Genomic DNA, 15,513 nt, shown 5'->3' with positions numbered 1-15,513 from the left:
TAGCATTTTACTGTATAATTTGTGTTATTTGTCAGCTTTATATATGTGTGTGTTTGTGTGTGTGTATATATATTCTATCCGTTTTATTTATTATATAATTTAAAAAAAATAACCTTGTGTACTGCATTAAACTAACAGAGACTTGTTACTGTACATCACTTGCATTTCACTGCTCTTTTGTTGATTTTGATTACTTCCATTGTCCTCATTTGTAAGTCGCTTTGGATAAAAGCGTCTGCTTAATGACTAAATGTAAATGTAAATATATATAGGGTGTTCTATTGAGGTCTAATTGGGTTTTTGAACTACTGTAATATGGTAAAATATATAATCTGTATGACTTTGTCTGGAAACAGCTGCTATAAACCAACAGGTTTTCTTGTTGACCGTGTGCTGTTTTAGTTAAGTAGCCTATTTGATTGGCTGCTGAATATATGACATTTTTGTTATGGACAATTTATTGTTTACATTTACTGTCATTGTCACAGAAATCAATTTTAGTGCAACATTTGTATGTAGATTAAAAAAAAAAAACACAAACAAGGGGCCCTAGCTGTTTTTTTTTTTTGTTTGTTTTGTTTTGTTTTTTGTGGGAAAGCTGCACAGTCGGTTGCCCACATAAAATCCTCATAGGGCCCCAAATGAGCAAACTGCAATGGGCCCCGCATGGGCTAACCCACAGGGGCCCCGAGTGGGTTTTGTGTGGGCAAGCCCACTGTGGGCTCTGCCCGCACTGTCCCCACAGAAAACCCGCAGTGGGCCCGCGCGGGCATGTTTGCTGGGAAACTAAGTCATTATAACGAGAAACTAAGTCTTTATTACGAGAAACTAAGTCACTATTATGAAAAACTAAGTCATTATTACGAGAAATTGTCTCATTATTATGAGAAACTAAGTCATTATTATGAGAAACTAAGTCATTATTATGAGAAACGAAGTCATTATTACGAGAAACGAAGTCATTATTATGAGAAACTAAGTCGTTATTATGAGAATTTTTCTCATCATTACGATAAAGTTTCTCAATATAACGAGATACTAAGTCATAATTATGGGAAAGTTTCTCATTATTATGAGAAAGTTTCTCAATATAACGAGATACTAAGTCTTAATTATGAGAAAGTATCTCATTATTATGACTTACAGAATTATATTCTTTCTCAAGGTGGCTGAAACGGGCTTGCATAGATAAGCTGCCATGTCTCATAAAAGAAGAAATTCTAAAAATAAATCAATCAATTCTCAAACAATACCTTAAAATATCAGTAATATCTTAGACTTGAGTGGACTGTTAGCAGTCACAACTGGATTACTAAATTACTGATTATGACTGTCATGAAACATATAAGGTGATGGGTCTCCTCGGTGGTCAGCACCAAAATCTTCCTGTGAAGTATTAATTGTAAAAACAACATTTAGTGCAATGAAACAGGCTTTACTGTTACATGAATCGAATGAGTGGGTCTGGAATTTTACTACCAGCCACAAGGTTCATTAAAGAAATCTTCCCAAACAGCTGCAGTTTTATTTTACATGTAATACGTTTTTGCAGCATACTTCTTTATTTTTTTCTCTCAGCTTTGTGTGTGCTAAAGGAAACTGCTTAGAATGAAATGTGAGTCAAATGGCTAATTATCCATGACCATGAGACAGTAAATAATAAGATATAATTTGCCATCTTCCTACTTCCTTATAGGGCAGATTAGGGATTAAAATATATTTATTGTAAAACTGTATGTCTTTATTGCTTTATATCACAAGTATAGATAATCTGTTCCTGATGTCAAGTGCAGTTTCATGCCTTTTAGAAATTACACTGTATATTTTATATTTAGGCAAACACTGTTTCCGAGATGTGAAAGTAAAGTCAAATAGGCTACAAATTTTTAGTAGCCTATAGGTTTTTCTTTTTACATTTAAATGAAAGTACTTGTGCAGGTTATATAATAAAACATAACAAAAAAACTTTCAAGTAAATTTTAATTCTCTTCATGTTAATCTTATCTCAAGGTAATGCAAAGCACTATAGCATCTGAAACTTAATAGCTTTACTCACATATGCTATTCAGAAGTCAGAAGAGAAGGTCTTCATTGAGAAACAAGCAATAATTGTGATTGTAGACAGCTGACCTGTACTGTGAATTGACTCATTATGTTGTAAAACACTAAGTGAATAAACAAAAATTAAGTTGTAACTGCTTTAGTGAACAAACAGAACAATAATGCGACAGAATGCTTGTGTTTAAAATTTGGAAAGAACTGCATTTGAAGAATGGCTTAAGTTTAATATACACTTCAGTGAGTTTGTATATCAGGAGATGATGGCACTATTTGAATGCCATTAACAAGTACTTTGTTACACAGTTCTCAAATTACATGTAATTTTTTTTTTTTTTACATTAGGAAATATATTTATATTACAAAATGTTATTTTGAAGATTGTTAACAAAGGAGTCACTAGACAGTCTTAAGATTTATATATATAACTCCTATTGTAACATTTGGACTTCTCACTAAAACTCACTAAAGTAAGCAAAATACTTCATGTAAAATGTTTAGGATTATTCTACAGTAGTAAGTAGAAGTAAGTGAAATGTGCTTTACCACATATTTTACAATGAAATCACCAACGCTCTGTCTGTCTCAACAGTGCCAAATACTGGGTAAATAATTCCAGTCTCTTTAAAATCAACGTTAAAGGTGTAGATATGTCTTCCTTTCTCTGCATCATAGAAAGAGATGTGGCCCTCTTCTATGTCCAGATACACTCCTATTTTAGAGGGTGTTGGCAGGTCCAGTTTAGTGACCGGTTCAGTCAAAGCCATCAAAGTTCCCAGCTGCAGGCGCAGATTCCAGTACCCTGTTTTTGTGTTCATTGTGATATAGCCATTTCGAGGGGCTGATTCCTTCACAACTCCCACCCGCCACTCACATTTCTTCCTCACATCTACCTCCCAGTAGTGACGACCTGTGCCATAACCCTCTTTAGCTTGAACACACGTCCAACCATTAAATTTAGTTTGCTTCCACTGATACCCATGCCAGTAATCAAGACCTGTATATTCTTTTGCTCTCAATTTTTTTCCATCTTCAGAGACTAGGAGATCTGGGTTGGCTGTGTTTGGATCCAGAATTACATCAGCTTCAAGAACAAAAGGAAAAGGTATTGTATTGAATCTTGAACTCTTTATAGTTCATTTACATTTATATCCCCTGATTATGAAAGCTGCAGTTATATCAGTTGAGCTTTACCTGTTGATTTTGTAATCCAATTCCAAACTGAAAAAACAACAGTAACATTGGATTAAACATGACAGAAAACTGATGCCAAATTCAGCATCGTCATTTACATTTTATTTATTTTTTTATTGATTTGATTGATTTTTGCCATGGTTTTCTGAAAGTCAGTGAGTCTTAAGAAAATACCTTTGTTAGAAATGCGTAATCCAACTACAGATGAGAAAAAAAAGACAAGAAGAAAACATCTTGATATAACCTTTTACACATACATTTAAATGCATATTCTATAATCATTCTCAAAGACAAAAACTTTCACCAGCATGAAATCACTAGGTAAACCATCAAAGGGAGAAACCAAAGCAATCTTCACCTGTGTTTTTGGATCTCTGTTTACTCCTCACCCACTGTCTAGGAACTGAATCCTTTCATTTGAAAGAGAAATAATTTACCACAAGAAAATCCACAAGGAAAGGCTTTGCTCTTTATCCACCTTTTTAAATGTAAGAGCACAGCCATTTGTAACTTGAATATGCAAGGCTTCCAGTGTCATCTGCTTCTAGCTTTTTAATTATGCAGCTTGATATTGCATATTTTAATTTATTAGTGCAATCATGAAAACAATGCTTATCATTTACTGCACTTTGTTATAGTTATTTACCTATAGTGGCTTAATGGAAGCTTTTCTGTTGCAAAATAAGGTGGATACACTGCTGCAAGATATAATTATCCAAATAATAATGAAAGATTTTAATTAAATAAATCTAAAACATATGTATGTATAAACACGTACATTATTCATGACGTTTATCCAAAATTTAAAACATTAGTTTAAATTTCATGCGTAAATTATTTATATCATGTTCAGTTAGAAAGAAATGATTGAAAAGCCATGGCCTACTGTCTCAGTTATACTTATATTCTTTTAATATTGTTATATGATCAACTTTACCTCAGAGTTTTCTAACCGTAGTACAGTCCATACCATCCAGTCCATTACTGGAAGTATGCTGGACTCTCCCTGCTTCCACTGTTTGTGAAGACTCCTCAGTGTTTCTTCACATTCACCTTTCGGACATACTGAGTTCTAGTCAACAGACACAGAGAGATTGATGATAGAGCTGATTTAATCTTGTGCACAACAATAACGTGCTATCCTGCCGATTTCTGGAAACATATGGGCACAAACCTGTTTCATTTCTCTCAGTTTCCAAGACCATTCAGACAAGATTTTCTTTGCTTTTTTAAATTTCATTTCACTGTTTGACAATGGCTCAGAGGGCAGCGGTTTCTACAGCAAACAAAAGAAATGAAAGAAAAAAGTAAACAAATACTATTGACAACTTTGGTATAACATAAGGTCTTGATGTAATTTTCTTTGTAAGTGTTATAACCAGGCTTGTTGTGACTTTGCTCCAGGGTGAACAAGAAGAGACACAATTTTATTGCTTAACGCTTTATGGCTTGACATCATGTCTAGTTAGGAAATGACACGTTATCATAAAAATGATCAGTAAAACAAATCCCTCATAAATAAAGTAAACTCAAACCTCTTGCTTGTCCATTTGTTTTGTCTGTATGTTCTCCACATCTTCAGCCCACTGCAAAATATAATATTCCTGTTCTTCCTCGGTTCCTTTCATTTTAATCTTTCGTGTCACCAAAGACATCTTGGACTGTGGGCGTTATGCAGATCATTTGAAACTTCTGTTAAACTCATATTAAATTCTTATAATAATGCCAAATGTTTACCTGTACCACTCTGTCCAGTTCAGTAGCCAGTTCTCTGATGATGTGCTTTGACTTATCAAGAGATATGTCATCTTCCTGCTGAATACTTTTGGTGGCTGTTATTCTAAACTGCTGCAAGGAATTTTTTTTTTTACATATTTAGTGGATGCTAGTGGCTTAATATCATTAATAATCCTTTATATTGCATGCATATGTTTACCTGGTAACAGACCCTTCTGATTATTTTAACAAAATTCTGTCAAGAAAAACAAGGACATGCCAAAAAATTTGCTCAAAAACAAGCTGAAAATAACAACAATGGATTTTGGTGCAGTTTAAAATTAAAATTAAAAAAGAAAAAACAACAACTTGTATATGATGTTTGTGACATTATACCTGCTGTGACTTAGCACTCAGATAAGGCTTGATGAATGGAAATGATGCAGAAGATCTTGCATTCTTCTTTATTTGTGGCTCCTGGAGACTAACGTCACTTGAGGTAATTCCAGTGCTTTTGTCTTCTGCAACATTTACAAACAGACAGTCTGTGAATTTATCAACCACAGCAGAAAGTGAAACTGTTTTTGCCACAGAACAGAGGTACAGACATTCTCTACAAACAACTTGTGTTGTACAAAACAAGAAGTGTAAATGAGTTATGTTAACAAAGTTGCCATACATTAACACATTAAAACTCATACTTTGAATAGATTTGTTGCACTATTCCAAATTCCTGCCACACAAGAGAATGTCTGCCATACAAGAGGAAATGAAGATGAAGAAACATCTGTGAAGATGTTTTCCCCCTGCACTCCAAATATAAGATGAAAGTTTAACAAAATGCATACCAGCTGATTCAAATTCCATATTTCATGTATAGCATAATCCAGTATGAACTCTTGTGTACACATCCTTGACTGTCACTGCAGTCGAAAGAAGGGGTTGTTGTTGTTGTTGTTGTTGTACAACCTTTATATAGTCTACTTAAACTAGATTTCCCATGGTCTGTATGATTTGTAAAGTGTGCAGTGTTTGTCACATTGTTATGCCCTTCTGCTGTAGGCTATGTGATCTTTGTTATTATCTTTTGTATTGTTCTGTTTTGCATTCATCAGCTAGCTATATTCTGTTGTCACCTATGGATGTAAAAATGTAGAATGATAATACAGGTACATGATTATCTGTACAGAAAAACAAACAAAAAAAACAAAAACAAAGAGTGGACCTCAAAGAACACAATTATTATGCAATATAACAAGTTTATTATTTAAAAACACAAAGTAATTATATGTAACTTTATCATATTCATTTATATTTATAAAACATATTCATTTACTCTAAATAGGCTATAAACCTAGCCACTGATATTTTTACGACTTCCCTGTGTTAATCCAGTTAAATGCAGGCATACCTGTTCTCGATGCTTGAAAGCAGCAAGCAGCACAGAAGCTGCCACAACCGCGGATCTGGTGTCATTTAATCAAATTTTACTTGTTAAGGTTTAAATGTTGCTGTAAGAAACTGTTCCTAGACCAGCGATTTGATTCGTTTTATTCCGAAGCGGAATTCGAAAGCAACATGTAGAGGATCTAGTGATATCGACCATAACGTGTTTATATGGTGGAAGAAACCAAGATACAATCGCATTAACTTACCTTATGCGACATCGCAAAAATACGATTTATGAGACTAAGGCTTAAAGTATTTACCTAAAAGTATTGTTTTATTCTGACAGGAATCAAACTTTTTATCTTTGTCAGGGTAACGTACTGTGTCCTCTAGAGGGCAACACTCACCGTCGCATTAAATTATTTTACCTCATGAAGAAAAAAACACTCCAAAAACCACGGAAGTAGACGTGATGGTCTGCTGTTTCGCTTGTATTTTATTCCAGAAAAAGACTATTTTCATTGCTATGATGGCAGAACATGACGAATTAACAATGGATTTAAAATGTGCTAAAGATGTATCTAGATCAAGCACACATCTTCAACCAGTGTTTATTCATTCGTTGAGGATTCAGTCTCATATGCTAACAGCTAACCTTAGCGATTGACTGGGTGAGTGTTTTAGTATTTTAGTGTAATTCATGTAAATGACACGTAGTGTTAATGTACGTAAAGTGCGTTAAATTCGTAAAACTCAAGATTCTTTCATTCATCCGTTTGCCTATTAAGTCTCCGTCTATTAAATCAAATCACCATAATCCGTAATGGTGGGTGAACGTTTTGAGTGCAGTTAAATGCTGCTAAAGTTTTCAACCACAATATACTGCAATCTATATATAGTATGACTGATAGCAGAAATGTGTGACTGTCTTGTGCAGTTGTGCATCTCCACTTTTGAATGACAGAGCACTGAGGACTTCACAACACCATGGGCCACAGGAAGAGAGGTCACACTCATGCACCTAAAACCCCTTCATCTTTGAACACACACCTCTCTAGCAGCACACTGCGGCACACTGATCATGAGCAGGGCATGAAGCACAGGATATGTATGGTGTCAGACTTCTTCTACCCAAACATGGGTGGTGTGGAGAGTCACATCTACCAGCTCTCACAGTGCCTCATAGAGAAGGGTCATAAGGTTGTGATTGCAACTCATGCGTATGGAGACCGCCGTGGGATTCGCTACCTGACCAATGGACTGAAGGTGTATTATCTACCACTGCAGGTGTGTTTTGCAATATATTACATTAGTTTAAAGTGTCATACATACCACACTTACCACTCACATCCCTATGTGTTTTTCTTTCAAGGTCATGTATAATCAGTCCACAGCGACCACCTGCTTTCACAGTTTGCCGTTACTCCGGTGTGTGTTTGTGCGTGAACGCATCACAATCGTGCACGCCCACAGCTCCTTCTCCGCGATGGCCCATGATGCTCTGTTCCATGCCAAGACTATGGAACTCAACACTGTATTCACAGATCACTCTCTCTTTGGGTTTGCGGACCTGAGCTCTGTACTGACCAATAAGCTGCTGACTGTCTCTCTGTGTGACACCAATCACATTGTGTGTGTGTCGTACACTAGTAAAGAGAACACTGTACTGCGAGCCGCTCTTGACCCTGAGATCGTCTCTGTCATCCCTAATGCTGTCGACCCCACTGACTTCACCCCTGACCCCTGTCGCCGTGACAACAGCAAGCTTACCATTGTGGTTATCAGTCGACTGGTTTACAGGAAAGGTAGGTTGAGGATGGTGTTTTTATTTGCATTACAGAATAATGTATTGATATATGCAAGTTCTGTTTGGGGGTAATGATAATCTTTGGAAAAAAAGTCAATTTCAAGAAAAGTTTCATTGAAAAATTAAAAAAATGTAATATGTCGTCGCTATCAAGTAAATAAATAAAAAAAAGTGAAAACATGTAAGAGTAAATCAAATTAAAAGTAAGGGGGGGGGTCATATTTTTCAAACAAGTAACAAAAAATGTTTTTTTTTTTAATGTCATGCGTTATTAATAAATATATATATTTTTAAAAATAATAGAAGCTAGTGTCAAGCTACTTAAAAAGGTTTTCTTTTCAAGAATTTCTTTTTTAGGAATTTTTAAATTTTGATATCAGGACAGTTCAAAAAATTTAAAGTTTAAAAAAATGTTTTTATTAAATGAATGCTCAATTAACTCTTAAGTATTTAATTAACTATTATGAATTCATTTTAGAAATGAAAAAGGTGTTTATCATTGAAGAGGTGCATTCTATGTATGAATTGCATTTTGAATTTTTTAGGTAAAGAAAAACACATCTGGAAAAAAATAGCATAATTTCATTGACCCTGTAATTTGTTGGCTGGTTGTTTTACAGGGATTGATTTACTAAGTGGAATCATTCCTGAACTATGTGGAAAGTATCCAGATCTCTGCTTTCTGATTGGTGGAGAGGGACCCAAAAGAATCATACTGGAAGAGGTTCGAGAAAAATATCAGCTTCATGACAGGTATGAAAGTCAGTGGGCATGAGAAATTATCTCTAGATTTGAGTTTGTTTATAATTTCTTTACTCTGCCTTATTTTTATGTATATGAAGGGTTCGTCTGCTGGGAGCTCTGGATCATAAAGATGTGAGGGATGTTCTTGTTCAGGGTCATATCTTTCTCAACACTTCTCTCACTGAGGCCTTCTGTATGGCCATAGTGGAGGGAGCCAGCTGTGGACTGCAGGTTTGTGTTTTTTTTTTTTCTGTTTTCTTTTTTCTATTAATATGTATGAATGAAAACACATAATAGAAGTAAAATGGGTTGCAAATATGACTGCAAGTTGTGTGACATTATGCACAATATATGTTAGATGCATACATGTTCTAAATGTACTATTAACTGGTTTCCATGTTGTAAGTTTCTTTAATTTAAAATATCTAAATAGCCTACATGTAATTAGTCTATGACAGGACTGAACCACAAGTACTTTTGGCCCAGAGAGATAAATAAATAAATTTTAATTTTATTTAAATTTTATTTTTTTTATTTTTTTGCTAGAATTGTTGCTATTGTTATTGTTATTGTTATTATTATTATTATTCCTTTTTTTTTTCTTTACAAAAAGAAAAGAATCCCCTGGCCAACATGCCATCCTTATTGTTGAGCCCTGATTTTTGGATGTTCATCAGTGATCAAATCTAAATAACCACTGCACTGTGTGTGTGTGTGTGTGTGTGTGCATGTGCGTGTGTACAGGTGGTGAGCACCCGTGTTGGAGGTATACCTGAAGTCCTGCCTGATGAGTTGGTGACTCTGTGTGAACCATCAGTTCGTTCACTTTGTGATGGCTTGGAAACTGTAATTGCAAGAATACGCACAGGAAACGTGGTGTCGCCTGCCACCATTCACCGCAAGGTCCGAACACTGTACACTTGGAGAAACGTTGCCGAGCGCACAGAAAAGGTGAGTTTTAATACCATGCTTGAATTGGATGCACATTTGTTGGGTAACTTTAAAAAACAATTGGTAAAGTCTTTAATGCTCACCAAGGCCAAAACTGGAAACTGATTCAGATTTTTTCATGAATCATTTAATTGAAATAGGAATCTTTTGCAACATTATAAATTTCTTTACTGTCAACTTTAATCAATGTAATGCGTCCTTACTGTTAAAAGTATACATTTCTTTTAAAAGAAATTAATCTTACTGACCCAAAACTTTTAAAAGGTAGTGTATTTTATTATTAAATGTTATTGGAATAATTGTATAATCTGAGGCCACTCTCTCTCTGTGTTTCAGGTGTATAATCGGGTGTGCAGGGAGCCCGTTTTGCCATTGTCTGAGCGACTGCATAGATTGCGCTCTCACTGTGGTGCTGTGGCAGGCTCCATTTTCTCCTTTTTTGCTGTTATTAACTTCCTCTTCCTGCTTCTCCTGCAGTGGCTCCGCCCAGATCATCTGATTGATGTTGCTATAGACTCATCAGGTCCCCACAGCCGCATGGGGCAGCAGCTTAGTAAGAAGAAAAGTAAAACACCAAACCCAGATGTGTCCTGATTAATGATCTAACATGACCTCACATTAGTCTCATAATGGACTTTATTTAGAAGGGGAAGGATGCAAGTAATGAACTGAACTAAACCTTTCGTACCGGTACGCCAGAGTGTACATCAAAACATGTACTGACTACTGTTTACATTCCTGTATAAAACCGTGACCTCAGGTGAAGAGAAAGCTTTTAAAAGCTATCCTCAGCCACTCCTATAGTCCAGCGCCTGCTTTTGCACATTGAAAGCTGCCTTTAACCGAAACCCTATCAGAAAATAGTCTAAACTTGTTGAAATTATTGCACAAATATGTTTTAATGTTTAGATTTAAGATAAAGGATAAACAGTGCCAGCTTTTCCTGTATCACCTTTACATTTTTCTTCTAACAGTACATGTGTATGGTGTAGATGTGATTTAAACTAAACACGTTTTTTGAGCTCTGTTGGAGCTATGTAATGTAAGATGCATCATATCTGTTGCATATCTGACAGTGCTTGTTTCCCTATAAATCGGTTCTTACTTAAATTGTTTATTTTTATTGTTAGATTTTGAATAATGGTGTAAATGCATTTATTTAAACCCAAACATAAAACATGTACAGTTCACATACAGCACACTTGATTTTAGGCGCAATACTTTTTATACCTGCTTTCTTTGTTGCACCTATTTTATATTGACCTTCTCTGTGAGTATTGCGAACATGATTATAATGCACAAAAGTTCTGACTACCTGAAGGGGGTGTGAATTTGAATTCTTTTTGTTGACACAATCTACAATAAACTTTTTTAACATACCATAAGTGTCCATTCTTAAATTTTTTAATGTTAATATGAATGCATTTGTGGGTGCTATTGGGATTTTGTCCAAGCAATAACATAAAATCTATGTAAAATTCTACTCAAAATGTGTGACTGTTGAGTATAAGTTTGGTACTTTATGGTAAAGTAGTTGTTTTTGTTGTAGGTAACTGTCAGGGTCTCTCTGGATCAGGAATCTTATGCTAACACCCAAACAAAGCAGATAATACACACCCTCACCCATTCAAGGCTAAAACCAGGAGCCGTTAACACACACTTATCACCGTTCTGACTGCTTTCACACACATGCACATTCAATAGCCACCCTATCCAGCTTGGATGGTCCTGTTCCTACATAACACTGCATGTAAATCATGTTTTGCTGGAGTGGCAGATACTGTATCACCAATCACATTTGCAGTTATATTGGCTTAGGTTCATGGCTCATTGTCTTTTTTTAAGTTTTAGCTATTTTGCTTGCTTTATAAGCAAAATCATATCTGTTTTTGAGGTTGTAGATCAAAGTTTTGTACTTGATGAATTCATTGTCTTGACTTTCTGTAACGGACATTTCATTGATTTATTCTCTGAAACTGTTTAAAGCGGTTTTGTATGTGTATGTTTTTGACTCGTTTTGAGGGGATGTGTTTATGCGGGGGATGCTCACCTCTCAAGTTTAGGGAGATGGGGGTGCAAGCACATATCACTGATAACGGTGGGAGGTGCATTCTTGCCGGGGGGGGTTCTTGTTTCTCTGAAGGCCATATAAACTCCTCTGAAGAGTTTCTCTGTGCTCCATTATCTCAATTGTTCTCTTCCTGCGAGGTTTCTGAGTTGGCTTCTTGTGAAATTTAAAAATGGCTGTGGTTCATGCTGAAAAGCCATGGGATTACAGGTTTCATTTGTATGGAGGCCATGTGTGTAATACACTAATGGCAGGTAAGTTTTCATCCTTTATCTCTGTTGTTCTCTCTCTTCCTGAATGTTTTTAGTAGTCAGACTTATGATGTTCACCACAAGGACCAAGGTCTCTTTTCACTTCTTTACATTTTTTGTTGTGATATCCACTGAATTGTCACTACTGGACCTTGGGAAAGATGTACTATGATAGTAAAACCATTCAATTCAATTAGTATACATACTGAAAATAGAAAAAGGAAATTGACTTTGGCTTGAAATTATGGTCTAGATAAGCTTGTTTAACTTGTCTTGGTTCTTCTGGCTTAGGTTTAAATGCTTTTAAGGGATAAATTTATTCTAAAAGAATGGATTGTGTGTAGGTTTATTGGTTATACTTTGCGGATGAAATAGTCTTCCTTATGTTTGCTAATTTGACCTCTTATTGAGGTCAGAGTTGTGACTCGGTGAGCTATGCGCATGGTCAAAACATGTAGGAACCATTGGCTTTCAAATTTAAAATTTTGCCGTGGGACATTTTCCAATTTCAGTCCACCTAACTCACCAATGTTCCTGACTATACTTTACCATATAACAATAACTGAAAGAAAAAATATACTAATACTAATGGAAAAATCCTTAACCTTCCCTTTAATCATTAAAAGATAACAATTATTAATAAACAGAAAGTTTATTTATGCAGCACATTTCATACACAATAGTAATTCAAAAGTGTATACGGCACATCTTCATTTAAATATCCATATGTCTCTGCTTTATTAGATTCCTGGGATGACAGAACACCTCTACATGACGCTGCTTTGCAAGGAAGATTGCTGCCATTGCGAAGACTGCTTTCACAGGTACTGATGGAAGAAACGCTAGCATAACATTTTTCAAACTGAATAGTTCACAACAATATCTGGACACTTAAATATGTATCATAACACTATAACAAAAAATCAGTCCTTAAAATGTAAAAGACTTTGTATGTACATACTCCCTTTTGTGAATGAAGGAAATGAATTGTCTATGTTTGCATGTGTACAGGGGTACAATGTGGGAATGGCTACATTAGATGGAATCACACCACTGCATGAAGCATGTGTTGGAGGCCATTTCACCTGTGCTAAACTTCTCCTGGAACATGGTGCTGATGTATGTATAAACCTTTCCCTTTATTTACAGTATCTGCCTTCATTTTGCTCATTGTTTCTGCATAAACATGCATTAATGGCTGTCATATTGCATTTAGGCCAATGCTGTCTCTTTTGATGGAGCCACTCCTCTCTTCAGTGCATGCTGTAGTGGAAACCCCGCCCTCGTCAGCCTCATTCTGATCTACAGCTCTGTCCACCATCCAGCTCATCTGCAGAGCTCACCTCTCCATGAAGCAGCAAAGAGAGGTTTGAGTGATGATTTGTGTGAATTTGCAATGCACTGAAAACATTGGGATATCTGTAAACTGGATGTCTTTTTGTATATGTTTCAGGTCACACAGCATGTGTTGAACTGCTGCTGTCTCATGGTGTGAATGTGGACATGGAGGTTCCCAGCATAGGAACAGCGCTGTACTGTGCATGTGAATCCAAGGCAACAGAATGTGTACAGAGCCTGCTGATCTCAGGTCAGAATCACACACACACACACACACACACACACACACACACACACACACCACTCTTAATGGGTTAATAAATAAATTTTTGGGGCCATTATGATCATTACAGAAATATAATTTTTGTTTTGGTAATGCATTTTACAGTAATACAGTGTTTAATTTTGCATGTTCTCAAAGGTTCATTACATTCTGTAGTACAATAAAAAAATATCCTATAGAGATCAAGTTTCCTCTTTTTTTAGCTGTAACTAGATTAAATAAACACACACACATACATATATCATTCTTTTTAATAAACTGTTCCAGCATTTATTCATATTTTTATTAGCTTTTTTTTTAATGTTTTTTTTTTAGCTTTTTTCAGTGTACATTTTAATTTTAGTTTTAGTAATTGTATGGTTTCTAGAACATTTGTATTATTTTTAAAAAATATTTACAATGTGTAGCTTTAATTAATTTTAAATTTTAGTTCAGTTTTAGTTTTAGTAAGTTTAGCACTAAACAAACTTAGTCAACAATGTCTATATATTTGTATTTTTTAGGTTTTCATTTAAAATGTTAAAGTTTATATAAATATATATCTATATTGTTTTATTTAAAATTAATTTTAATACCTAAAATGATTTTCAAAAGTTTTTACTGTCATATGTACAGGGTACAGTGTACTAAGTACAATGAAATTCTGAACAGGCAGTGCAGACAAACTACACAGACAGACATGTACAGTATATACAGTGCTGGATGTACATGAATGTATAAGTGTGCATATAATAAATTAAATTATTGAATAGATTATTAAAAGCAGCAAAATAGGAGAGATTATCAAAGCTCTCAAGGTTTTCGTTAATAATACCAAAACTGCTAATAAGAATAAGTGTTTTTCAATACAGTAATACAAATTTGGGTGGAAATTTTAACACTGCTTCTTGCCTCCCTTCAGGTGCTGCTGTACAATGTGGGCGGGGTCTTGACACACCTTTACATGCTGCAACCAGGGTGGGCGGGGCAAAAGAGGTGGAGCTACTGTTAGAGCACGGGGCTGATTGGACCTCAAGGAACTCTGAAGGAAAGAAAGCTCTAGAGTTGACAACAGATCAGAGCATCAAACATCTCTTGAAGACTACAGGTAAATGAAAATATAGGATATCATATGAAAACTCAGTGTGCACCTGTGTGCTGCAATACTGATTTTGGCTTGGTTCTGCAGGTCCGTGCTCCCTGTCTCAGTTGTGCAGATGGTGTATTCGACGTTCCCTGGGACAAAAAGGACTAAACAAAACCAAGATGCTTTGCTTACCACATATCCTGCACAATTATCTTCTCTATCATTAAAACACACATAAACATTCCCTGTCTAGTGTCCGAACATGGTTCACATGGTAATCTTGTTCTTTTTGAATAACATTTTGTACACATTTTTATCTGTAAATAATCTTTGTTTAAAAGTGTATCCTTTTTTGTATTGTAATAAATATTTTTATACATTCAAAGACTTATTAATTTGTTGAAATGAATGTATGACTATATACAAACACATAAACAAACACACACACACACACCTACATGTTGGGCTTCCATGTCTGGAGACATGGAGACATTCCATAGTCATATATTTTTATACTGTATTTTCTATCCCCTTACCCGATCCCTACCCATTAAAAAAAAATCATTCTGTATGTAACAAAACTTTCTATTTCAGAAATCTGAAAAAAAAAAAAAAAAAAGTCTTTAAACACTTATCTATAAGCCTTTT

At 35.2% G+C, this 15,513-nt stretch overlaps 3 protein-coding genes across 6 annotated transcripts; 2 read left to right on the top strand and 1 right to left on the bottom strand.

Annotated features, from left to right (window-relative positions):
* Positions 1 to 1,978: 1,978 nt before the first annotated feature.
* On the bottom strand, positions 1,979 to 6,738 carry si:dkey-18p12.4 (SPRY_PRY_C-I_1 domain-containing protein). 4 transcript variants are annotated; one of them, XM_058788073.1, is made up of 12 exons: positions 6,624 to 6,738; positions 5,817 to 5,891; positions 5,365 to 5,489; positions 5,189 to 5,224; positions 4,990 to 5,100; positions 4,788 to 4,913; positions 4,427 to 4,528; positions 4,190 to 4,324; positions 3,611 to 3,662; positions 3,427 to 3,450; positions 3,253 to 3,279; positions 1,979 to 3,142 (listed from the first exon to the last, which is right to left on the bottom strand). In XM_058788073.1, exons 2-12 carry the CDS (start codon positions 5,833 to 5,835, stop codon positions 2,613 to 2,615), a joined length of 1,287 nt encoding a protein of 428 aa, XP_058644056.1. In that variant the 5' UTR covers positions 5,836 to 5,891; positions 6,624 to 6,738; the 3' UTR covers positions 1,979 to 2,612. The 4 variants fall into 4 exon arrangements, with proteins under 4 accessions (XP_058644056.1, XP_058644057.1, XP_058644055.1 ...); XM_058788074.1 differs by having other exon boundaries at positions 6,678 to 6,737; XM_058788072.1 differs by lacking the exon at positions 6,624 to 6,738 and adding an exon at positions 6,380 to 6,613.
* A 64-nt stretch (positions 6,739 to 6,802) lies between these two features.
* On the top strand, positions 6,803 to 11,238 carry piga (phosphatidylinositol glycan anchor biosynthesis, class A). The gene is made up of 7 exons (XM_058788071.1): positions 6,803 to 7,028; positions 7,295 to 7,644; positions 7,730 to 8,162; positions 8,785 to 8,917; positions 9,007 to 9,139; positions 9,653 to 9,859; positions 10,196 to 11,238. Exons 2-7 carry the CDS (start codon positions 7,345 to 7,347, stop codon positions 10,451 to 10,453), a joined length of 1,464 nt encoding a protein of 487 aa, XP_058644054.1. The 5' UTR covers positions 6,803 to 7,028; positions 7,295 to 7,344; the 3' UTR covers positions 10,454 to 11,238.
* Positions 11,239 to 12,043: 805 nt separating this feature from the next.
* asb11 (ankyrin repeat and SOCS box containing 11) lies at positions 12,044 to 15,123 on the top strand. The gene is made up of 7 exons (XM_058787810.1): positions 12,044 to 12,181; positions 12,923 to 13,002; positions 13,190 to 13,297; positions 13,395 to 13,545; positions 13,632 to 13,766; positions 14,701 to 14,886; positions 14,968 to 15,123. Exons 1-7 carry the CDS (start codon positions 12,100 to 12,102, stop codon positions 15,090 to 15,092), a joined length of 867 nt encoding a protein of 288 aa, XP_058643793.1. The 5' UTR covers positions 12,044 to 12,099; the 3' UTR covers positions 15,093 to 15,123.
* The last annotated feature ends 390 nt before the right edge of the window (positions 15,124 to 15,513 follow it).

The sequence above is a fragment of the Onychostoma macrolepis genome, chromosome 09, assembly GCF_012432095.1.
Source record: "Onychostoma macrolepis isolate SWU-2019 chromosome 09, ASM1243209v1, whole genome shotgun sequence".
NCBI lineage: Eukaryota > Metazoa > Chordata > Actinopteri > Cypriniformes > Cyprinidae > Onychostoma > Onychostoma macrolepis.
This window is presented reverse-complemented; position numbering and strand designations above follow the sequence as displayed.